At 42.7% G+C, this 26,343-nt stretch overlaps 1 protein-coding gene across 1 annotated transcript in view; it reads left to right on the forward strand.

Moving 5' to 3' along the window:
• Positions 1-1,204: 1,204 nt before the first annotated feature.
• MAP3K9 (mitogen-activated protein kinase kinase kinase 9) overlaps positions 1,205-26,343 on the forward strand; it is a 56,277-nt gene continuing 31,138 nt past the window's right edge. The window contains exons 1-2 of the mRNA XM_086612973.1: positions 1,205-1,505; positions 7,030-7,443. Of these exons, the coding sequence (XP_086469099.1) occupies positions 1,205-1,505; positions 7,030-7,443 (715 nt within the window). The remainder of the gene's footprint in view (positions 1,506-7,029; positions 7,444-26,343) is intronic.

Genomic DNA, 26,343 nt, shown 5'->3' on the forward strand with positions numbered 1-26,343 from the left:
TTAACACCCGTGCTGAAGTGCAGGCTGACTGGATGGAATAACTCAAAACAAAGACTTTTCCCGGCCCCTGCTTTAATTTGGTTTCTGGCCTAAGCCCCTGTTCCAGGCGACTACACCAGAGCTATGACGGTCCCACAGGGTACAGGAGGGACAGTGGGGTGGTGGGCAGGGTGCTATGTGGGCCGCCGAGAACATGCCAGACAGGCAGCTCTGCCGACACACGGCTATCATCCTAAATCTCGGCCGGCACAGGAGAAACGGCCTGGTGGCTCAGCACCCCTCAGGAGGCCCGGGCGGGACGCCGGCGCCCGAGAGCGGGGAGAGAGCATCGACAGGCGGCGGAGCAGCCCTCGACGCTGGGCGGCGGCCGCGCCAAGGGACGGCGACTGTTAAGGAGCGAGCAGCGGAGTCTCCCCCGGGACCGCCGAACCGCTGCGCGGTGCCGCGGGCAGGGCAGGGGCGGGCAGGGCAGGCCCGGCCCGGCCCAGCCCGGCGCTGCCCTCAGGCGGACCGCCTCACGGCAGTAGGCGGCGCCGGCGCCACGGCCAGCCGGCACCGCCCCGCGGGACGCAGCGCTCCGGACCCCGCCCACCCAGCTGCCTCGCCCCGCCCCTCTCCGTGTCATGCCCCTTCCCCCAGCCAATGAGAAGCGGCGGGGAAGGCGGAGCTTGGAGCGCTTAGCTGACAAGCGCCGCGAGGCCCAATGGGAAGCGAAAGCTGCCGAGACCGACGCCGACTGGGGGGGGAGGGGGGGAAACACCGGTGAACGCGAGACTCTGTGGCGAGAGGCTGGGCGGGGAGAGGGCGTGGCCGAAAAGGCGAGGGCCCTCAATCAAGCGAGGGCGGCGTTGATGGGCGGTAGCGGCAGCCAATGGGGGCGAGGAGACGGAGCCTACCCCCCCGCCCCCCCGCCGCCGAAGCTGCCAGAGAGTCAGGTGGCTCCGGGATGCGCGGCAGCGGCGGCAGGCGGAGGCGGGCGAGGAGGAGGGGGGGGATGCGGTGGCGGCTCGGTGGCACGCGCTGCCTGCCCTCGCCTCTTCCCGCGCTGGGCTGAGGCGGCTCCGCGCTGGGCCTCCCCCCTCGGCGGCGGCACCTGCTGCCGGCAGGCGCCGGGCCGCATGAACAATAGGCGGCGGTACCGGCCCCGCCGCTCCCCGCAGCGCCCGGCTGCCGCGGGCGCCTCCCCCTATGGAGCAGCCTCGCTATGGAGCCCCTCACAGAGCTCAGCCAGGAGGGCGCGGGCGGCGGGGAGCCGCCGGGCGGCGGGCCGCTCTGGACTGCCGTCTTCGAGTATGAGGCGTGCGGTGAGGACGAGCTGAGCCTGCGGCCGGGGGACGTGGTGCAGGTGCTGTCCCGGGACTCGCACGTGTCCGGCGACGAGGGTTGGTGGACGGGCAAGATCGACCAGCGCGTCGGCATCTTCCCCAGCAACTACGTGAGCAGCGGCGTGCAGGGGGCCGGCCCGGAGCTGCGGGCCCGCTACCCGCCCCCCCCTGCCATACAGCGTAAGGCGGCCCGGGCCCGGGGCGGGGGGGGCTCGGCGCGGGCCCTCGCCGCCACCCGGCGGGAGGGAGTCGGGGAGGTGGGGAGAGGCCTGGGCCTGGCCCTCTGGGCCTGGCGGGAAGGGCTGAGGCCGCCGGCGGGGACGAGGATCCGGACGGGCGGGAGCTGGGGTTGACGGGATGGTGTGAGGCGAGCCCCGGCCCGGCGCTCCCAAGGGCCTGAGGGTAGAGATGGGACCGCCGCCGGCGCGGAGGGAGGCCCGGTCCGGCCCGGCCCTGCCATTGGCTCTGACGGGAGCCCGGACCGCTGCGGCGGGGGGAGGCCCAGCCCGGTGGGGAGCGGCTGTGGGAGCCCGCGGGGCCCGGCCGGCGGCGGAGGGGGCAGGGGCGAGTGGGCCGAACGATGGCCCTTGGTGCGGGAGCGAAGCGGGTTGCGGCGGCCCGGCCCCTCATGCCCTGGGGCTGCCCTAGGCCGGCGGCCCCGCTCGACTGGGGCAGGGCCGCCCCGGCTCTGTTCTCCGGTCCGGTTCGCCTTCCCGCTGGCAGCCGCATTCCTGCTGCTCCAGTGCCTTTCTGTCTTCCAGGCTAGCGTTCCGCTCCGGGGAGGCCGAACCTAGCTCTGAGTGTTAGCGTTTCATGGATGCCAGGAGCAGTTTCCCATTGTTAAGTCCTGTGTTTCCAGGGACTGGTAAATTTTCACCAAACGGCTGAAGCTCCGTGGCTAGGTAGGGCTGGAGTCACCGGGGACTCTGGTGACTCTCCTTTTAAGAATATCCTTGAGGAGAGGTTGCTGGATAGGAAGCAGTTGCTTTTTGCAATGTTGATTTACTGTTAATATGTGTTCAGTATTTTCTCTTCTCCTAACTCAAAGCTTATTACTTCTGACTTAAAAATTCCTAAATTAAATTGTGTTACCAGGTTTCTCCTTAGCCCTCTGCCTTCCTATGAATTCTATTCTAAAATACTTGTGAATGAGTTTTTTTCCCAAGTTTGGATATCTGGGCCTACCCAAGGATTGCTTGACTGAGTTGTGATGCCGAAGACACGAAGGGATTGGTTTATTTCTGTGAACTTCAGTGCAGTTTTGAAGCCTTTGTTTGAGCCAGAGAATACAGACATTTCATCTCTACATTTTTTTTATTAGCTGCTATTTACAACTCTGGAAAGAAAAACTGTGGAACGACTGTTTCTAGATCCTGTTTATTTATCACTATTGATGATTCAGGCGAGAATAAAGCTTTTTTTTTTTTGGAGGGGCAGAGAAAAATCTTCAGACTAGTAGGCTTTTCTAGAAAGTTAAAGGAGTAAAACGATGCTTTGTCCTATCTAGGACATATCTCCACGGAATACAAGTAATAGCTTTTTTCTTATTCTGTGTTTGCTTGAAAGCATTTAGGTAAAAACTCAGTAAGTTGTAGTATTGCCCTTGGGGTTGTGAAGGGACTAGGCTCGGCAATGCAGGTGCTTGCTTTCATGCTGGAACAGTATAGATAAATTATTTTTTTTTTCCCACATGCAGAAAACACTGCAAATGCTGATTAGGTTTTGCTTTTGGCATAGTTAGGAGAACTATTTCTACAGAGCTTCTTGAAGCCTCAGCTTCCCTCCTGTTTTGACTGTTCAAGTGCAGACTGGATTCTCTTGCCTTATTGCACTTTCTGTGGTTCGATGGTTCAGGAACAGTTGTGGAGTTGCACCTTCCTCCTTTACCCTTGTCTTACCCTTCTAGTGCCACAACAGAACTACATTACTCCTGTTCTCTCAAGTCATCAACCATATGCTCATGACAGGGTAGAATTTGTTGCCCCTCCAGTAAGTTTTTAATATGCTAAAGGAGTATATTTCTTTTTTGAAAGAAACAGTGTGATTCGGACAGGGAGTAAAGTTGGTTGCTGTTGAATTGGATTTTCAAGTTTAATGTTAGAAACCCCTTCGCAAGGAATGATACTCTATTTTAGAGCTGATGGTGTTGGCCGATAGCTGTTTGGAACAACAGTCTACTGTTAACTTACTGGACTACGAAGTATTAAAGTTTTGCAGGAGTAATGCAAGGTATTGTTCCAGACACCTCGGCACAGAAGCTATTTTTAGTTTTTTTCCTGAAGTTTAGCTTCATGTTTGATGAAGATAAGTCCTAGAGATTCTGCTTCCACTGAGAGCTACAGCAGTATAGCTAGTAATTGCATGCTGTCTTTCAGCCGCCCGTATAGCATGCTTGAATCTTACCTCGGTGGGGGTACCATGAATGATAAAAGTAGCCTAGTGAGGCTGTCAGCAGTGGGCCAGCTTGGAGGACCCTCATCTGTGCTATGGTCTCTTAGACACTGCAGACTGAATTGAATAGCTTAATCATATGGTATAATAAATGCTGATTAAGCAGCAACTACTTTGCAGTTGTCAACATGGCCACTGGTTTATGGCGTACAGACTCTGTAATTCCTTATCAGTCCTCAGAGGAACGACAGCGCTTCAGTTCTTAAATTCTAAGGCAGAAAATGCATGTTAAATATTCCCCTGGCCCTTACAAACTGGCGCAGCATGTCTGCCAAATTAAACTGGAATGTAGAAAAGGAGTTAGTGTGTTTATAAAGGTGAAGAAAATGCATATTTTGTGCACTAATGTAGCTATATAACAAAGTCTGTGAAAATGAATAATTCAACACAAAATATCTTTGAAAACAAACAAACAAAAACTTTTCTGAAGATGGGTTGTTTTTTTTTTCTGATTAAGCTACGCATGAAGGTGAGCTGGCCAGTCTACCTTAAAGAAGCATACCTTTCCCAAGTAAAGCCAAGGTCATACTTGCAAATAAAAGAGAACTTTCTTTGCAAAAGAACTTGCAGCGTAACGCGTTAAATTTCATCCGGAAGCGTACATCTCACCGTTTTACGTCCCAGACTTGTTCGAGTTCATCGGTGCCTCCCGCAGGGGTGTATTTTTTCCGAAGTAAAATTGGGTGACAGCGTACAGAAAGAGTTTTGCTTTCTGGGTCTTCGGTATTCCTTTGCTCACCTCCTCCTGCCTCCCTCCTTTTCTGCCCCAGCGGCTGGGCGAAGCGCGGGGGGTTGGGCCGGTCCCGCCCCCCCCGCCCGCCGCCGGCGGAGCTGTCCCTTCAGCACCGCCGCGCCGCGCCGCTCCCCTACTCGGCCGCGGGCCCGCGGGCAGCGCTCGCTCACTCCGCGGCTTCGGCGCCTTCGGAATCCCGAGGCCGTGAACTTCAACGCGGTGAAACGCCCGAGGAAAACACAGGTGGTGAATGCCGCCAGAATGTGTCGGGAGTTCGGGGGACGGTCTGTCGGTCTTGCTTTGTGGCTTGAGTGTTTGTTCGTTTTCAGTCTTTTAATTGGCCTTGTCCCTAGGAGCAGGTTAAGTGAGCGTTCTGCCAGTGCTGAAATTATACTGACTGGAGGTGACAGGACTCAGCATCTGATTTCTTTAGATATTTTATCAGTGAGAATTACTGGAGAAGCTCCTTGTGTATATTCTTAGTGACAGGATTGTCTCATATCTGTAGTTACTGTCATTACAGTCTTGCTCTAAAATTTCAGTGTTTCTGGTCAGAATTTATTCCTTCATCTTTTCTAGTAATCTGTAACTCATGAGCATTTGAACACCAAGGCTGCTACTGTAGGAGTGAAACCTTTGTTGTTGTGTAAATCCTTGAAGTTCAGAGTGTTAGCCAAAAGATGTACTCACGTGCAGTAACAGACAAAGAAATTCTTTTTGCGTTCTGGACTGGAAAAGGCCTTTAGTCCTTTCAGAAGACTTTCCTGGTTGGTTTTCTATCTTGTTTCCCATTAATCTTTTTTTCAGGGAACACTACGAAAAAGAACACAGGCATCCTTATTACGCTAGCTAAGGATTCTGATGTATTTACTGTACTGTGTATTGAAGTTGTTGATATAATCCCTATACATAGTCAACTCCTAGCTCATAGGTTTGACCAACTTACAAAAGTAAGCTAGACTTTTTAAAAACATGTTCATGGAAGAGAGAGCTCAGTCCAAAAAAAAAAAAAAGCCTGCAGTTGTGGACAGCAGAATTTGTATTAACTCTATACAGTTTTGTGACAAAATCTTGTACTATAGGCTTATACTTAGGAAAGACATTTGATTAGAATAATTAAAATATTTTAAGCATAATCTAACCTGCTTCCTTGCCTTATATGACAATGTAATTTCTTTTAAAAACAGTGGAGAGGTTTACACAATTGATAACTACAAAACCCATGAATATAGTGAGTACTCTGAATTAATACCTCCAGCAAGTGAATCCATTACAGACTTAACTTCCTTTCTACTAGACAAAGCAGGGGAACCATATCAAATTGGGCATTTCAAATGCAGGAAAGTATTAAAAGTCTTGGTGACTTTCTGCTTAAATCCCTGCATTATGGTATTTCTGCTTTAAAACTTTTTAAAATTTCTTTGTACTTGGTAACCACCAAAATATCAGATGGACTAGCATCAATGATATCTCACTGGTGGCCTACGACTACTGTAAATTCAGCCATGTCAGCATGTTTTCATTGGTCAGGATGTGGGTTTTCCATTATACATTAGTCAGTATTGGATGTGTTCTTTTGGCCATCTGTGAACATAAACTATGTTTAATGCACAGTTGTACAGGATACATTTTCTCACATCTTTCACTCTAGATGCAATTTATATGTTGAATTAAGACATCTACATCTGTAGGTTTTTATTACACAACACCAAGTAGCCACCAGTTACTGTGGCAGCCTGTGAAATATGGCTGTGAGTGCATGGCAATGGAAAATGATGATTCTGTTATTTCATACAATTTCTGTGATAAAAATGCACTATGCATTAATCAAAAAGTTTTTATCGCTAGCTCTGCATACTTGGTATGTGGTCTGATCCATCTGTTTGTCACACAGTACTACATCAGTAGTGTCAGAATTGGTTAGCATACCTTTAATGGGGAACCAATGAGCAAAGCTTGTAGAGATGTGGTAAAGTAAGCATGATTTGGGAAGGACTAAAAGATCATTAGTGGCAGGTGAATAAGAGACATTCAAGTAAAAGACAAATGCAGGAGCAGATGCATTTTGTGTTGAATTTTAGCTATGTCACGTTAAGGACTGTAGCGAAGTCAGTGAAGATTAGCTTGTGGGTGTGTTTTTCTTTTTTGGAATCTTGTCCTGTCATTGAGGGCAGGAAACGAGGGTTAATCCTTAAGGGAGTGTCAGTGTTATGAGGGTTTAAGTGTGTTAAGAGGAGGCTGTTTTATTAAGTGTGTCATTCGCTGCCATTAGGTCAACTTCATTACTATTCACAGTGAGTACTTCATACAGGTTTTATGATACTGCAAGATCTGTTTTACCACACTATCTGGCAAGGAAAGATTGTCAGAAGGGATTACTGCTTGCATTTGTATTGTTTTGGAGTGAAAATTGGTCCATCTTCAAAGGGTGAGGCTGGGCAATACGTACCTTCAGCTGATGTACAGGCTGCATAGTTGCTAAATGTTTACATTTTTTTTTTTTTTTTCCTCTTTTCCTAGTCCTGGAGATCGACTTCTCAGAGCTTGTTCTGGAGGAAATCATTGGCATAGGGGGCTTCGGAAAAGTGTATCGAGCTGTATGGATAGGAGATGAGGTTGCTGTCAAGGCAGCTCGCTATGACCCTGATGAGGACATCAGCCAGACCATTGAGAATGTCCGCCAAGAGGCCAAGCTCTTTGCAATGTTAAAGCATCCCAACATCATTGCCCTCAGGGGCGTATGTTTGAAGGAACCTAATCTTTGCTTGGTCATGGAGTTTGCCCGTGGAGGATCGCTAAATAGAGTGTTGTCTGGTAAAATAATACCTCCTGACATACTAGTGAACTGGGCAGTACAGATTGCAAGGGGAATGAACTACCTGCACGAGGAAGCGATTGTTCCCATAATTCACCGTGACCTGAAGTCCAGCAACAGTAAGTGAACAGTAACAGTGAACAGCCCGGGTGCTGGGATAGGGTTTTGGAAAGAAAACATACAAAGAAAAGAGGAGAGTAATGTTAACTTAGTGATCCTTTCTTGTGAACCACTGTATCCTCTATTTCAATCCCAGAGGGGTTTATTTTTCCACAATATGGTACTGCAGACCACAGGAAACATGTAAATGCTTTCACTTTGTAAAAGCAACTTAAGTGATTGGATGCAAAAGCAACAGTAAATGGAGAATCGTGCTCTAGTAGTTCATATGTACATATATATATACACATAGTGTCTCATTTTTACTGGCATTTCTGCAGACTCCTGTATGTTCGAAATTCTTGTTGAACTTGAAATGTGTATTCTCCTTCCACTTTTTGGAAGGGTAAATGCTACCAAACTTTCATTTTACTTGCTAGATTTTGCTGTGTAGATGAGATGCAAGCCTGTTCTCCTTATGGGAGGTTTAACCCATCCCTGCTGAATTGAATCTTCTCTCTATCCCTCATAGAGCTGGTGTTGACAGAACCATTAACTCAGGTAAATGAAATGTCCCACTGAGTGCCCTTGTACACCTGGAACTTCAGCTGATGTTTGTGGTGTGCGGTGCTTTACCTGGGATGCAGCTGACCCATTAGAGCATGGAGACTGAACTTTGGTAGTTACAGTTCTGGAAATCGTGGTGAATAGCTACCCTGTAATACTAATGGCATTATTGTCTGCCACTTGAGTATTTCGTAGTGTATCTGTTTTCCCAAACTGAAAATTGCCTTGAAGTAAAACGCATAGAGCATTATTTATGAGTGTGGGAGCAAACTACTGCAGTGGTTTAAAGATCATCATCTCCTTTCCTGATGCTTGCATGCAGCTGTTTAGCCTTTCTCTCTGCTTGTCTATGCCTAGATGGCAAGAGCAAACACATACCTGCATGTTGGCTGCAGTGGTTTAGATAACTGTGTGTGTATGAACTCGTTTTCATTTATGGCTTGAGTTAATAAGAAGCAGTATGCGCTGGGTGGCTGGGATGCAGACATGTGTTGTCTTTTGCTTTGAGGGCAGTAACATCTAGCAAAGAGGTCTGACATGGGAATTTTAAGATATGAAATAGATTCGCTAGAACCATTACAATGCTGTAAATGTCTAGGCCTTGCAGAATCTTCATATGTGTTTTTTTTTGTCTCAAATCTTGTGTCAGTGAATTTACATAGTTTGTTGTGAAGGGTGAGGGGAAGCATTATTAACTCGTTAGTGGGTTTGAGAATAGGAATGATGAGAGCTTTCAAATTAGTTTCTATGATACTACTCTTTTACTATTAAGATTTTTTAATATCTAAACTTTCTTTGTTTTTTCTTTTTTCTTTTTTTTTTCCTGATATCTAACTTCCTTTACAGATGGCAGTATATCTGTAGGAATACTGATAAATGCTGTAAAATGACAGATTGATTGGCTTGGTTAATGGATGACTGGCTTAATCTGTGAATAAGGAATAGTTATCTTTAAGTGTTGGGCCTTTTCTCCTTCCCTAAGAAAATATTTATTTGCTTATTTTGCTAACAGGCCGTTAAGACTTTATTGCTTAATGCTATCTGAACATTTTTGAGGTTTAGAATGAAAATTATTTCTAAGATAAAAAGCTGTTAGCTCCTGGTCTTTCACTGTTTTATTCAGACTAGAGACTGGTAGTTGTAAAAGGGAAATCAAACCTATCAGCCAGAGAACCAGCCCAACCAGAGGGACACCAGTGCACAGTGTCACCAACCAAGCACAGATATGGATGCTAGATAACATCTGTACTGTCAGCAGCAAGAGTAAGTATCTCTTGTCACAGTGAATCAGCAGTATGTAATTGTGCTGCACTGCAAATTGTCAGTGAGAAGTTGAGGCTTTTGCTACATATATTACTAGAATTTTGCTTGTTTGGGAGGAAGAAATAGTAAAGGAAGAAGTAGAAGGAGTGGAAATGCCTGTGGATTCACAGATGTCTTATGTTTGGAGGTGAGAGGTAGAGAACTTACATGGTGGTCTTGACCAAAGATGCCATCACATCTAGTACAGAAATGATGGGTATAAGAAAACTGTAAACTAGGTTTGCAGAAATCAGTATTACGTTTGAGAAGGTAAATAAATCTAGGAGCTGATACCGGAGGGAAGGACTTTAGATGTTTTAAGGAAAACTTATTGTTTTGTAATAAGATGAATTAATAACCTCGGGTATGGGTTTGACATATTACAACAGATGTTTAGTTTTGTAATATGGAGTTCTTCATTCTGTGCTGTGTGGTGGAAGAGTAATTTTAAAAATGTATACTATTTTAAACATTTGAAAATACATGTTCTTTTCTGGGTGTATCTTTAAAGGAAGTATCATAAATATTAGGTTATGACAACAATTGGAGCTTTTTGGGGGAGGAAGGACTGTTGGTCTTTTCTGGTTGATTTAGGGTTTATTTTATAGTGTTTTGCTTTTGTTTTGTTTTGGTTTGGATTTTTTTTTTCCCCCAGAAAAGTGTATATTACCTGTACATGCAGGTAGACTTAAATCATGGTTTTCTGTAGGATAAACAACTTTGGACTGTCCAAGTCATGTCTTTCCTGAATACTCTGTCACTGCATTGCCAAAGTCCCTTTTCCGTATATGTAATAAGCATATTGAAAATTACTTTGTTTTCTGTGGAAAGCTTTTTAGAAGTTTTGTAAAGATTAGTGGACTAACTATGTTATTGCATTCTGATTTATATATGGCTTGCGTTTTCTGTGTTTTTTCTGATGTACTTTGTTTTCTCAACTGCCATCGATAATCGAGAACAGGTTATGTTGTTAGCTTTGTGCCTGTAGAATTACAAGCTTGTAGCATTTCCTTTGTACAAGTTACCACCCACTGAGAGGCAGTAATGTGTCTCTGGAGAAGGAACATCTTCTGCTTGCAAGAACTTGGAAAAGATTCTTACAGACACATTTCTTTCATGTACTAAACCTCTACAAGTACTGTAGAGCTGTGATGGGAGCATCAGCTGTATTGATCTGCTGATTGATACTGCCTACGTTTAGTAATAGACAGTGATTCTCATACATCTCATCTTGCCTTCAAGCACCAGCTGGGACCTGCACTATCCATCTGAAGCTGCAGGATGAGTTAGTTTGGGAGATAGGGAACAAGATGGGGGAGTGGGAAGGAACAGGCTTGCCTTATTGAAAATAAAATTTTACACTAGAATAGAAGAAAATCAGAGAATGACTTGCTTTCAGATGTCTGCCTATATTTAGGCACATACAGACTACATAAGGACAGTACTTCATGATGAACCTTTTATAAAGGTCACAGTAAAATGAGTGGGCACCTTAGTACAAGTCTGAGAAGTTACCCAATTATATATGTATATATTTGAAAAAAAAATCCTTTTTAATCTGAACTGTTGCAGCTTTGTAGGCTCACGTAGTAGGTACCAAAACAATGCTCAGAATAGTTCTCAACATTTCTAGTGGCATAGTAAAGAACGTAAGGTTTTGATTGCTTTGGGAAGTAACTTCATCTTGTATAGGGTCTGAACTTCAGAGGATTATTTGAAGATTCCAGGAGGTATCTGTTTCTTGAGATTCTCCTTGTCAAAAAGCAGCCTCCAAACAAATTGTCTGTTTTCCTTCTTTTAACCAAAATGGTGGACATTTTTTTTCTCTTCCATCATTTTTCTTCTTTTTTTTTCTCCTTTTCATTATGATAGCTTTGTGTTTAATACTAATACATTTAGAGTGTAGGGAAATGTTCCCTCTGTATGTTTTAAGTTCCGTGTTCATCTGAGGCAGATTTTTATTGTAAGTCTTGGAGGTTCTGATGAGAGCTGCCTGTCTCATGGCTTCAGGCATGCTATCAGGAAATGAGTACGTAAGGATACTTACAGAACAAACTGCACACCTGTGATTTATTTTTAGAAACCCTGAAATTCTTTTGCTGGTGTCAGTTCAGTTGGCAATGAGTCTGGTAGATGAGTGTTCCAGTCGTATTACCAACTCTTGTGTAGTTATATGGCTGACACACAAGAAAGAGGATAACCCAGGAAAGCTATTTTGTTATGCTGTGTGAGGAGATAAGTGTTTGTAATTTTTGGCATTTGATTCAAAAGAGTCAATTTATTCCATATGAAAATTAATCTTATTAATCTGACAGAATCCTCTCTGGCTTTTTTTCTGCTCTTCATCTGGTAATACTACTTACCTTTCCTTCTTCAGCTGCATGTCGTTGCTGCGCTGAGTGTATGTTACAGAATTGGTAGAAGGCCTCTCCCAATGTGAAGGAAGAGAATGCTGAACTGTAGAAAAAAAGCAACTAGGAATTCCCACTGAAGTCAACATCACTATGTTCAGCACAGCTCTTAGTTTCCCTTTCTCTTATCTGTGATTTGAGTCTCATTTCTGGCCAGAGGAAGGTGGTTGGCATATAATGCTTAGGATTAAAAAGGGCAGTCCTGATGGTTTTAGTGAAGTATTGTAAATAGGAAGCTGTTACTGTTTGTTTCTATTTGTCAATGTTAGATATGCCAGCATTGCTATAGGAATAATGCCAGTTAACTAATGCTGCAGAGAACTAGCAAAAGCATATTTGCTCTTTTTTTTGACTGGCTCAGCAAAATACGCTTGTTATTTGCACTATGTTGAAAGATTCTGCTGAGGGTGTTCATGCCAGTTAGCAAAGTGCTTTATAAAAGTCACCATGTTTGTGTTCCACAAAGTGGCCCAGAAGCTTAGCAGCAAAGTGACACGGCCAAGGTCAAAGAAAGAGGTAAGGACAGAGCTCAAAATAAACCCCAACAATTCTGGTTCAGTCAAGCCTGTAGTTCTTCCCTTCTAGTTCTTTGAAGGTGTTCACCTCTCCTACTTTTTGTACCACAAAGGTAAGCTTGTGATATCCTGAGATTCGAAGCCCTGGCTTTCTAAAGAAGTTCAAACTGTTATAGCTTTGCTTTTTTTATTTTATGCAGTTGTGTGGTGATTTAGCCTGGCCAGCAGCTAACCAACTGTGCAGCTGCTCAGTCACTCCTCCTCCTCCTCCCCCTGCCCCCCTCTCCCCCGTGGTGGAGTGGGGAGGAGAAAAATGATACAAAAGGCCTGAGGGTCCTTATAAGAGCAGGGAGGGAAGACCCACCAACCATGGTCCTGGGCAAAACAGACTTGGCTTGGGGACAAATCAATTCAATTCGTTATCAGTTCATCCAGAGAGGATAACAAGAAACAAAAACAGGTCTTAAAAACACCTTCCCCCCACCTCTCCCTTCTTCCTGACTCTACCCGCTCCCTCCCCAGCAGCGCAGGGGGATGGGGGTTTGCAGCTCAGTTCCACATGCTGTTTCTGCTGCTCCTTCCTTAAAGGGGGAGGACTCCTTACACTCTTCCCCTGCTCCAACATGAGAGCCCTCCTCATGGGAAATAGTCCATGAATTTCTCCGACATGAGTCCTTCCCGCACAATGCAATCCCTACCCATCTGATTGCTCTAGCATGGGCTTTTCCCACAGAGTCACAGCTTCTTAGGGTGCAGCCACCTGCTCGGGCATGGAGTCTCTTCTCAGACTGCAGATGCATCTCTGCTCCACTGTTCGTCTCCAGCAGTGTGTGTGGTCCTTCCTATGGAGACAATCCTTTACGAACTCCCTTAGGCACAGGCATCTCTGCTCCAGTGTAGGATCCCCTTCCATGGGCTGCAGGTGGATCTCTGCTCCACCGTTGATCTCCATGGGCGGCAGGGGGGCTGCCTGCCATCTCTCCACAGGCTGCAGGGGAATCTCAGCTCCAACACACCTCCTCCCACTCCATCTTCACTGTCCTCGGTGTCTGCATAGTTGTTTCTTTCGGATCTCAGCCCTCTCTCCGCTGCAGCTACGCTGGGTCCAACTGTCCTGACAACCCCCAGCAGGATGAACTCCGCTGAGCTGGCGCCAGAGGAGCAGGACACTTGAGAGCTCTCCGAGCTGCGCCGCCACAGCCATCTGCACATGAGTGGCAGTGGCCCAGCATGGGCAGTTGCCTGCATGGGAGGCTGGGGGGAGGCCAGGCCCCCCACCTTCTCCCTCTCTTCACTGCAGGTCCCACATGGCAGGAGTTCCTTTGTCCCTTCTTAAATATGGCATTCGCGGAGGTGCTGATTGACTTGGCCCTGACCAGAGACCAGTCCAAGCGGTTTTGAAGCCAAGGGGGACTTCTTGCAGCTCCTTACAGGGGCTGTTTCTGCAGCCTCTCCCCTGCTACCAAAACCCCACCACGTAAACTCTGCACAAGTTGTTAAGCCTTTTTCTCTTCATAAAGGTGCTAATAGAGCTGACTTTCACATGGTCTCTGGACAGTTGTTCATAGGACTTAAAATATTCCTTGTTCTTTTCTTTTTTTTTAAAGTACAAGCAGAATTTAGAAGCTGGGATTCCTTGCAACTAGTTCAAATTCAAGGACAACAGAACTTGAATGTTACGTATCAGTCTTGACAATGTGATTAGTTATCTTGTTGCTTTTTGCACTATTCACATGTCAGTCCATTCATATTTGGTGCTCTTCTGTTGGTCTTTTCAGAGAAGGAAAAGTAGTTAGTGTAAACCTCTTCCTCTATCTGGCAGCGTCGTAGAAGAGAGCTCTTCCAGAGTTTGCTTAAAGTATGTTGACAGAACAGTTCAGATGTCTGCGCTGTTATTGCTGCTTCTGGTATGTCAGTGTAATTTGCTGACTAACTCTCCAATGTTGTACCTTCTATCAGAATGGATTTCCTTTGTCAGTGCAGTTACATGGGTGTGAGTAATGCTTCATGCAAAGTGTAGGGAAGCTGTTTCAATGGCATCTGAATGCTTTATGCTGGGTGAATAATTGATCTGGACTTAGTTAGGTGGTCCCTTGCCCTGTAACAGGAAAGTGATAAAAATGTGAGAATTTTTTTTGGGGGGAGACACAGCAGCTGGGAGATACTCATTTCATGCAGATGTTCTCCGGTTCAGTACAAGGAGCAAATCTTTTTTTTATATATATATATTTTTTTTAAGGTTTAAAAAGTGTGTACAGTAGAAATCAAGTCTTTCAAACAGCCTGAATATACTCTTAAGCATGATTAAAGACCACTTTTCAGGTTCTGCCCTTAAGCAATTATCTGATTCTATGGACATTGGTAATAGTGCATAACTCCTAGTTAGTCTGCTTATTTCTGTTTCCCCAGAGTATCAGCCTTTGTGCTGATATTCTGGTCACTTGTATTGTGGTTAAAAAAATTCCAGATAACTATAATTTTTTTGTATGTCGTTATATGATGATGAAATTCATGCCATTAATACTACAACTTTTTGTTGAACAGAATGAAAAAAAAAATTATTTCATGTGTTATTAGTTCAGAAGATGCAAATTATACCTGAAAGTGATGCTAATTTTTAGGCTATGGAGACACTGGGAATTCACAGTAGTAAGGTGAGACTTTACTTTTTTCTATCCTTTTTTTTTCCTTGACTTGTCTAAATTAGTACGGCTACTTTCCTCTTTGAGAGGTTTGACAGATGCTTTCATGTTGCAGTCTTATTTTCAGTATGTTTTGGTAAATTTCTGGGAGTTCCACAATGAAAATACATCTCCTGTAAATGGTTCGTTTTAGTTGAATATTAATTGATGTCTTCACTGTTGATTGCAAGTCAAAAATAGAAAGACTTTACGAAATGTCTGATGTCCACAAGAATACTTCGATGTTTTCCTGCCCACACCAAGTAACAAAAAGGTAATTTCACAAGTGGAGTCCCTTATCTTTCTAGACAAGAATGGAAAGAGTGCTTCTCATTTTTAAGAAGTGAAATTATGTCTATTACTTTTAAAAACCTACCTGATACTTTTTTCATGCCTTTGTGCCACTGCATGTATTTTTCTGCAGGATTCTTTCTTCTCCTGAGGAAAAGACAACCAGGAGTTATGACACTAAGCACTTTCTCTAAATTATGCATATGGAACCATTGAACAGATATGAGCAGACCTGAGCACTGTCATGCAGGAGGTGTACCTATGCATCTGTGTTCTGCTCCCATGAATTCACTGCCTGACCATCTGTGACAGAGCTGGGATAAATAGATGTTTCTCTGAAATTTCTAAGTAGCAAGTCAAGAGTGAGAACAGCCTTGTTGTGGCATTTCTGAGAAGCTAGAATAACTTTTTCAGCTCACTTTTTTTTTTGGTATTGCTCCCACATCAGTAAACTTAATTTGAATTTTGAGATATTTCTGTCAGCAGCTTTGCTTTCGCCTTTCTTATCAAACAATTCCTTTCAGAATTTCAACATATCCAAAGCAAACAAAATCACTCTTGAAGCATCAGAAGTTAAGCACAGTTTTGCTCTTTGAAGTGATGATTCATCTGGCAAGATGATTCCTTAATTTTAAGTAATATCTCATTTTGAAGATGGTGCATATTCCCTTGTGAGAAGACAAGGAAAACCTTAAGCAGTTGGAAGAAATACAGGATATAGCACGTGATTTTTAAGTAGCTGCTTTTTGGTACATACTTACTTTCTGATTCTAGGATAGCTTCAGTTAGATTGGTGTGACTGTGATTTCCAGAAGGTTGCCAGAGTTGACTGGCATATCTGATAATTGCTTCTTAATTGTCCGACTGCTAATGGAAAGGTAAATTCAGCCTTCCTCAGACCTGAACTTTTTCCAGATATGAAAAAGAAATAATAACAGAACCTCATGTACTAAAAGGAGAAACTACTGCAGTGTGTAAGGATTTATAATTCTGTTGTTTGGTTTCGTCAGTGCTTCTTAAGATCAGGGAGAAGAGTGCTCACTCTCATGATAGTAGATCTTTGGGGGTCAGCCTGTAGAAGAGTCGTTGTGGTGGTAACGGCAGGATGGTGCAGCATCGTTTCAGAATGAAGTAGCCAGAGGATAGACAGCCCTCCTATGAGCTGTTTGTGTTACCATCACACGCAGCCCTCTGCTGTGCTTTTGAAAAGCTTTGTTATATTACTCAAGCATTTATTATAACACCATTTTTTATTAAAAACAGAAATACCCTTCCAAACCACCAAACCTTATCTAATGCATGTATAAATTCCAAGTTATCTCTAAAATCCTCTATGTGCTTTGAATGCTGTACTGCTCAAGTCCTGAATGATTTTTAGAGCTACACGCCAAGCTCCTAGTTAGGTATATGTCATCTTCCTCTGATGCTTCATCAAATAGGCTTCTGGAATTTGCTTTGGCTGTTGAGAAATGTTAAGATTTGTTGTTTGTATTACAGCTGGAAACCTTCATTTGAAATGTGGGCATGGCTTCAGCCTTGCTGATTTATAGACTTAACTGTTCAGATGTGTAGCAAGGGATTGTCAGTGTGGCAATAGCTCCATTTAGTAGTAACAGGTAAATACTTCTGCCACTAAGATCTTGCTTATCGCAACAGTTGCTGTGCTTAAATTGGGGATTCCTAGGGGGTTCTTGGGGCACTATAAAGAAGTACTAGTATGGATAATTGCTGTAAAGATGGTACGTGTAAGGGCAGTGGGACGGATATATGTGAACCAGGCCATATGACCTACCTGCCACAAAAGCATTACAGGATTTCCTGTTGTTTCTCCTCTTTGAGAATGGGCCCAGGAAAGATTTTTAGAGAGAAAAGCCTTTAGTTGCTTTTGACTTTGCATTGTTCAAGGATCCCGAAAATAAGAAAAATCATGTAACTTTGATTAATAGAACTCGATATGCCTAATTCTGCTTGTTGAAATGTTGTCAATCTTTCCCTTGGATTTATTGATTTGCTTTTTCTTGTTTGATGTAATCTGTTGTACAGTGTGTAGCTTTGATATGATTATGGTCATCTGGTAACTGGGGGATATTCCTAATGCTTCATCAGGGTGCTGCGTAGTCACTTATGCTCTTTGAGTACAGAGTAAGCTGGGTCAGAAAACTTAGAGAAATCTAACACATCGAAAAGTGAACAGCTTTCTAATAGCTTTACTGCATGAGCTGTTACCTTGCACGTGCAAAGTGCCGTCTTTCTCAGCAGCTGACAACTTGTTCTGCTCAGCTTAAGGTAAAACTTTGCAGCGTTCAAGAAAGTCTGAATTTCACTGTTGTCAGCTGTAGCTTGGGTTTTGCTTGTGCATCTCAGAGCCTTTTAACATTTGTTTTGATGAACGGAAATACACCTCTGTTCCTTTTCTTGAAGTTTTTTAATTAAATCTGATTTTAAACCCACCACAAACAAACCACCAAAAAAACAAGCTTCTGGTGTGGTTTTTGCTGCTGCCTGTGAAGTTTTTATGTCTTCCTTGCCTTCTAGATTGTGGAGTACCAGCCTGTTCCAGGAATGAATAGTACTTGGTGTCTACTGACTGTTTCATAGGGATGTCTTAATTGAAGCCAGAGAAAAACAGTTCTGTGCCACCTTTTTCATCATGAATTTCATGTTTCTGTTTGCCTGGAAATGGCTCCCACTGAACCAGAATTATTATTAAATCTCTTTTCAAACAGTCTCTTGAGTGACAACTAATGAATGTCATTCATGTGATTCTACTTTTCCCTTTCCTTTTTTTTTGTTCTTGCCTAATACAGTTCTTGATTTGTTGCAAACTTTCAAACTAGTATGATTTGGCAAAGAGCACTGTGTTCGGTACAGATGTAATTATATTTTTTCCTTGGAGCTTTTAACTGATTATGAAGAGTAGGATAATTCAAGCCTGAGCTAGAAGGTTGTTCCAGTGTAAGCAGTATGTTAGGATTTAGTCTGAAAGCAGAGCTGAACAGCTCCGTTTTTCCAGGAAACTCATCTGAGTGTTCTCCAGGAGCATTCAAAGTGTTTAGTACCAGATCACTAAAATGATAAGACTTTTTTTTTAGCTTGGCTGGGTGAAAGGATCGATTCTAAATATATCGTGGCTCTGGAGGCCTTTCCTATCCCCTCCCCCATTATGCATTAGCTCTTTACTGTACTGCACAGCTTAAAATCCAAGATCTGCTGTGCTGTCACATCCATCACCTCCTCTAGGTTGATAGAAGAGGACAGTTGGCCAGCTTTATGGATTTGCTGAATCCTCACGTGTATCCAATAATTAAAAAGCTTTTGCTTCCAAGGTATATATTTTCTTAAAATGTGTTGTTGCTGGATGGTTAGTACTAAGAGACAAAATATTTGCTTATTACTAGAGACAATATTTGTATTCTTGGTTTTTCCTTCTAAGATGTGAAATTTTGAGTGAGTCTTAAATTCTGTGCTCTACAGGATCTTATGAAACACTTAGCCTTCTGCACCACAAACAAGTATTAGAATAAAGATGCAGTCCTACTGAAATGAACAGCAGAGTATCCGACAGAAGGTAGGTAAAGGCTGCATGCGGAAAGCCCGGACTCAGGCCGTGTGCAGATCTGTTAATCACTTTAAGTGCTTTGAATGCAGGATCAAGAGCAGATTGCTCATTATCTGGATACTTGTGAAGCAAAGCTGTGCAGGCTGACTATGGAAGGTAGAGCTAAAATTGCAAATTAGGTTTTGGCAAACTGCTACAGTATGAGGTCTCATTTTGGAGCGAGTTTTTGAAATCCTTTCCCAAAAGCTTAGTTCTGGCCTGAAGGCAGTATGCCAGTGTACTGCCAACATGACTTAATAATTAAAAAAAGGAACACCTGGCAAGCTCAGTCCCTTGTCTCCTTTGCAATAACGCTGCTTTTTTGACTTGTTAGGCAAACTGCAGACTTACTAGCTAGCTTCTGGCTCTTTCAGACCGTGACATTCAGATAATGCAGCAGCATGAAGCAATATGTTAAGGCTATCTTTTTGTCTAACATCCGCTATTTCCCACCACCACCATCTAAGCTGAAGTGTATCTTGGGAAGTTTTGCTTATTCATGGGAGGGGAAAGTGGGATTGGAACAGGCATAGGAAGTTGAGTGAAGCCATCTTCTATGCAAGAGCACTTTTGTTTGATGCATAGATACTTTTCTCCTTCAAATAAGGACTGTTCAAAAACTATAAGACTATGGTTAATATTTGCTATTGCTATAGTACCTTCTAAATAAGAAGCCTGAAGACTTCAGAATGTATTGTACAGAGGAAGATTTTATTAATTTTCCAGATAAAAACAAGTACAAAAAGTAGTAATTGTCCCATGCAAGAGGCAAAAGGTGCTTACTGTTTTTGAATTAGTCTGTTTAAAAAAATAAATCCACATTTGCATGAATTTCATAGCCTCCCAGTAGTTGAAAGTGTTTGGACTGGAAACAGATCTATAAGACTATCAAAGGGATTTGGACAAGGTGAAGATAATACCTAGGTTGTGGGGAGGTGAGTACAAAAAATATTCTAAACTGAAAATGGCTGTCGCAATTGTGAAATTCCAGGGTGGGTGTGTCAGGGAAGAAATTCAAATTTAAGTGTAGTAGTAGTATTTTAGTGTTCATGGACCCTCTGACTAGGAGTGGAATTTTGAAAGTACCATCAGAGCTGTCCTAGCTTGGAAAACTTTATTCTGTGGTCTGAAAAACAAACCCCTAGAAAACATATGGAGTTGAGTGAGGAGGTTCTTTATTCAAGACAAGGTTTTCTTTAACAGATTGGCTCAGTTTTGGACATGTTCTGCCATGAGTGGGTGGGACAGTCTGGATCCTGTGATAGTATTCAGACTTTTTTCCTCTCTGGTACACCTTCAGCTTCAGTAAGCATTTAGCTGACTTTTGAGACTTTTCTGATAAATTTGGAATTGTTTGGAAATTGAAAATATTCTCCATTTCCTTCAACTCTTGCACTTGAGCCTTCTGCTGTATTGCTGGCAGGAAGAAGTTTAATGGTAGTACCTCCTCATACAGGTCTAGATTGCTCTTAAATCCTACTATGGGAAAGACTTGCAGCTTGTAGAACTGAAGCCCTGCTCATGTTTTGCATTTAAGGATCTCAGAGTGAAAAAGCATAAAAGTTTTACTCTTTTCGTTTCTTCCTATAAAGCTCTTGCACCTGGAATTTGATAGACTCAGTATCTGATAGCCCTCTATACAGTAATTCAGTTATCTAAATGGAGAAAGTGGATGGGCTGATACTTACGCACCATCTGACAAAACTGTTCCCATTTTGGTAAGTGAAGCCACAATAAGCTGTTCTGCTTGCAGAATGAAGGAAGAAGTAAAATGTGTAAGTAGTGGTCTTCTCATTTCTTCTCAATCTAAGAAAATAAGAATAGATATGGTGAAGCATTGGGATTAAAGGAGAAATCTAGTTGAGAGTCCAAATAAGAATATGGGAATCTGGGGAAGAAACTTCACTAAGTCTGTGCAGGTAGTTGGATGGCTACTTAGTGATTTAAATATTAGAATTAAATGTTTGTACACCAAGTAAAATAACAAAGATGACATATTTGTCCTATTTATAATCCTTGTGTCACTCTCACCCACCCATCACTCTTGCAGCCGTCTAGCTCTTGGATTGTGTAACCATTTGATGTGGCTCTAAAGAGACAGTACAGCACAAAATAATGAATAGGGGCTCTTGAGAATGGGTGTGAGTGGGATGCGCTAGCAGGTTAAATCCTTTTGCTGGAGTTTTTCCTCATTGCTTGGTATGACTGCTTTCCTCATTCCTGGAATCTTGGATGGCGAAGCATTCAACCCACAGCAGTGCTAACATTGGTGACGACTGAAACAGAACTACTGAAGTGCACTGATGCTTACAGGCATTCAGATATTTCCACCACCTTTGGGTTTTCTAGACCTTCTCAACTCTACATCATCAAGTTGCTGTGTCTCTTTGGTAGTTTACAGCCAAGGCCTCACCACTACCCCTCTGTCACTAGGTCTGGGAGCTCCCTTTAAGCTCATGCTAACTTGAAGTATAGTCATAATCAGATTTGCTATGTTTCTGCCAAAAAAGCTTCTGATATTTTCTTCACATTGTTCTTCCAACCCGTTTCAAAGCACCACTGTCCACCCTAGCACACTAGAAACACTGTTAATGGTAGGTGTCTCTAAGAAGAGTTGATAAAGCTTCAAAATATAACAATACAAATGACAATAGAACACATGAGTTAATGTTGCTTTGTCATTAGGTAGTAGCCCTGTTGTTTTATGATCTTCCTAGAACTGTAGTATTTCAATAAAAGAATGGCAGTATTCTGTCACTAAAATACTGACTGTATTGTCTTGGTTGAGGAAAAGTGGTATGGAAGTTAAACATGAAGCCAGCAATCATCCATCAAGTCAGAGAGAGATCCCAGTGTACCCCAGACAGCAAATACAGCTTTTTTTTTTTTTGCCCCTGCAATAGAAATCCTTGTCTTCTAGCCTGCTCCCTTCTGTACTTCTTCCTGTATGCTTTCAGTTCTCTTTGCACTCAGTCCCTCTCATATTTCTTTTTTATTTCTCCCTTCACTTAATGATTGTAACCATTTCCATCAGGTTTGATGTTCCTTAGCTAATAGATATCTGTTCTTGAGTAGCATCAAACACAGGTAAATGACTTGGTGTGAACTTTAGGCTGGACCATACAAGAGACTGTCTAGATTTTTTTGCAGTTTCTTTCCTGTTTCTTAATACACACACACTCTGGACTGGGAAGGGGAGCATGAAGTTGCTGATAAAGCTGTTGTCGTGAAATATAGAGACGATGGGAAGTTTGGTGATTAACTACTGTGATGCTATTGCAAGGTAATCTTGCTTTCCTTGGTATTCTGTTGTTATCCTTACCTTTAAAGTCAGGAATTTCTTTATGTTCTTGGTGTGCTGCATGCTCAATAAATGGGAGTACAACAGCAGAGTAGTTGATGAAGCTGAAGCCAGAAAATTTTGGTGTGCCTGGCTGTTCGTACTGTTTTGTGCAGTAGACAGCAGCCCCTTTCCTCTACCTTTATATATAAAGAATGTGCCATTTTTGCAGTGAGTGATCACGCTGTAGTAGTTTCTTCCTGAATGGTGTTCTGCTTATGAAGTGATGAGTCAGCTTTTAGCACAAGCAGAGCGAAGGAGTATTCTGTTCAGCACTACACTGCAGATAAACCTAATCCTTTCTCTAGGCTGAGAAACCATAAAAAGGCAATTATATGACTGTATTTTGCCGCCTTGTCACTTAATTTTGACAGCGAGGTGAAATGAGGAGCTACTTCGTACTGGTTCTTTGATGTTACTAGCAACTGGATCAACATGGGTTAAAGTGTTTGTTTTTTCCTACTTGCTCTTTCCCACTACTTTGGCCCACTGGATACTTTATGCTATCCTGCCCAAAAGTGTAGCTGAAAACTGAAATAACCCTCCCAAAAGAAGCAAGCAAAAAATGTGACAGTGTTACTGTCTTCCAGGGAAAGTGTGTGTTTGTGAGAGGAGGTTATAACATGTCTTCTGGTTCTGCTGGTGTAATATGAGCAGCTGATAATTTTGTTGCCAGATAAATTTTTCTTAATTTGCCTTGTGAAAACTCTCCTTCTGTGAATGTAATCTACCTCTTTAAACTATCTTTTTGTGCATACTGAAGGTAGTATGCTGCAGGATGAAACACAGGCAGTGTATTTCTGGGGTTTTATAAAGTGACCAACTTAGAACCTAAGTAAAGCTTTATCATGTTTGTTTTAGTTGATCTTTAGATTGAAAGATTCAGTGCAGGTGGTTTATTGGTTTATGTAGGGTAGAGGAGTGTGTTTGGAAGAAGAGTAGATGAGTTTGAGAAGAAAATTAAAGGAAAGGGATAGAAATATATATATTCTGGCAGAAGAAACGGAATCCAGACCAGTTAGTGCTTCCAACATAATAGGAAAGAGGAAAAAACATGTAGTAGAACTAAGTTTAGAACTAAGTTGGGTTAAGCAGAATGAAAAATGTATCAATAATGCAGTTAATTGCATTGGAACACTATAATGAAGTTCAGAATATTCCCAAAAGAAAGTTTGCTCAGCAGTTTTAAACTATTTACTGCAATGACTAAGAAGCAGGAGCGATACCGACATATTAGATGTGATTTACTCAGCCCTCTTAGGGTTTTCTTAAACTGTAGGTGCAAGTAGATCAAAGGATATCCAGCTTTATACCCCTGTCTTCACCTTGTCATGGTGTATTTGTATATCTGATCTCATGTCTTTCTGATAGATGCATGAGTAATGAAAATACAGCTGCTTAATATCTGGAAATGAGGTCCTCCTTGCAGTAAGGCCTTTTGTGTTTGACAAAGATGTTCACCATCAATCAATCGACTTTTCAATTGATTCAGTGATTGTTAAGGTGCATGTTGCAAGAGGCAATGAATTATGACCTTCAGCTGCCTTTTTGGGCCATGGGATAGTTTTATTTAAGACTGATTTAACAGTAGTACCAGTCTGACTTACATTAGCTGTCCTACTAATAGAACAATATATTTCTGAAAACTTAATTTAGAAAAAGTTCAGAGCACAGAGGTGATCTTGCAACTATGAGTAAATTGGTTTTCACCAGATGCCTCTCTAACATCTGGTGTGTTGGGGAAGTTCTCTAATTGAAACTGCTTGCTTATACTAGGCCACAGAGATCTGTGTGGTTTGAGTTGGACCACTTAGCACAGATGTGCCCCTAGTCAAGAGAGGCTTCTGTAGAGAGTAATTCAGAGCATGCATCTTAGACCTCTGCTTGGAATCCCCTTCCGGAGAGGCTTTGTCTTTTCTGACTACGTTGGGAGCCTAGGAAGACTGCCTTCTTGAGATGCTGTTAGTTTATTTCATCCAAGCCAGCTCTCACTGTAATGATCCATGAGGATGGAGGAGAGTGAAGAGGAAGAAATTTGCCTTTTGGATATGTGAGGCTGTGGTAGGTGTGCATCTCTTTCATGCATGCAAGACAGAATTTAATCTCTATGGAAATGTTTATCACTTGCTTCCAGGGCAGCCCTTCTGTAGTCTTATCTTATAGTTTATGGCATATTTGAAACTTGGCTAGCATTTAATCTGTTAATTTTTTAACCTCCAGTCTGTATTCCTTCAGAATGAATTTGATCCTCTGTTTTGCTTACTTGAAACTAACCAGTGGTTTTGGATACTGGTACAGGATGTCTGCAGTAACAAAAATTTAAAGCTGCAGGTTTCAGTGTTTTCACTGCAGTGATTTCTCCTTCTGAAAGGACATATAGTAGTCCTAGTTACATAATAATCCCAATCCTGAATATGCTAGTGAAAGTTCATGAGTTGCTAGTGAAAGTTCTACGTCCTAACATGAAGCTCCACCTTTGGAACTGTCCATAAAGATCTCATTAGACCAACAGCAGCCTTAACTCTATCCTTCAGTTAAATAATCCTGCCATGTATAGTGCCCCATAGAGCAGACATCTCCATAATGACTTCTGATGACAAGGCAGAAGTGAAGATCCAGTAGTAGCAACTATATGAAGGCTGAAAGATGTAACGGTATCTTAGAAATCTTAATCAAGTTGCTTTTGTGTTGCTTTGAATACTAAACCAGATGTTTTTGTCTTTCCAATAAAGCATAATAACGTGGAATGGGGTGGAGCAGGAGGAAGAGCTGACTCAGTGTCAGATACCATTGTGTCAGTCATACTTCAGTGGGTCTGTTTCCGAGAGATCTATTTGCAGTACAAATCTTTGTTTAAACAACAAAGGCATGAGTTGGCACTGGCTCTAGGAAAAAAACCCACAACCCTCATTCTTCTTGATGTGAGCTGATACACAACTGTGATTCACAAAACTGAGAATCATCCCCTTTGGGATCTGTTATCACTGGGATCTCTGTACTTCTAAAGATTTGTCTACTTACGGTAAGGCTGACATTGGATTCTGTCAAAATCCTGCTAGCTATTAATAGATACACAGAATGATAATTAAACTAGAGAAGGTAAACTGGCTTCGCCTGAACTCAAGAAGTTGATTTCCATCACTTCCACCTCTATTAGAAAAGCTGCTAGCTCAAATCACAAGCAAAGATAAGAGGATCTTGGGTACATCATCAGTTCTTTTCCCTCCCCTTACTAAGAAACCATCTTTAAATGCTACCAGTACTGGCTGAGTTAACTCCTCATCACTTTTTTTTTTAATCTGGATGACTGTCTGATCCAGGGAAAGTCTTGCTAGGAGATACCAAGGCCTTTTTGGATCATACTCCTTTCTTGTTGTCTGATCTGGGACACCTTGAGATATGGATTAGCCGTCTTGCTGGGCAGAATTCCTCTGAGCTATAATTAATTTCGTATTGTCAAATGCTTATTTTGCAGAGGACGAGTTCCAAGTCTTTCAGGAATATATGAAAATGTATGTGAGCACTTCTGGATTATTACTCCTGTAAGCACACGTGTTCGTGATATCCTTCGCTTAAAGTGGCTAACAATTTTTAATGCTAGTTTAAGCCACCATGCTTTCCTTCACACTTGCAGTATACAGAGAACATGGTATTGATCATTTGCTATATTAAGTTGTGGATCCTCAAAGCTGTCTGAATGGGCTGGTAATACCTGGTTGGCTTCACCAGTGTCTTGTGCACAGTACCAGTTGACTCCTACTCATGCTAATTAAGATCAGCTTTTAGCCTGTGCTACAGAGGAAAAAGATGTGTTTGAATTGTTGGGAGCAGTAGTACATAGTGTACCAACATCTGGCTTGGCTGGCTCTCTGCATGCATCCAGGAAGAGACTTCTTGTACAGGCCCTGCTGGAACAGGCAAGTGGTCATCCAGCACTAACAAGCTGACACACATTGTGCATGTTGCAGCTGATTGCTCTTGTTCTTCCCCAGTTGCCTGAAGACTAGATCCAGTATCTTGGTTGCCAAACAATTTCTCTTTTTAAGGCTGAAAATGTCAAAGACTTTTAATTGTGTTTTCTAGCTTTTTTTTTTTAACCTCTTTATCTTATGCAGATCTCTTAAATCAACAGATCAGAATGAGAAGATTTACTTTCTTGGTTGATTAACTGCATTTTTGATGTAGGTGCTCTGTATTTGTGTCTGAATTTTTTTG

The sequence above is a fragment of the Tauraco erythrolophus genome, chromosome 6, assembly GCF_009769465.1.
Source record: "Tauraco erythrolophus isolate bTauEry1 chromosome 6, bTauEry1.pri, whole genome shotgun sequence".
Taxonomy (NCBI): Eukaryota; Metazoa; Chordata; class Aves; order Musophagiformes; family Musophagidae; genus Tauraco; species Tauraco erythrolophus.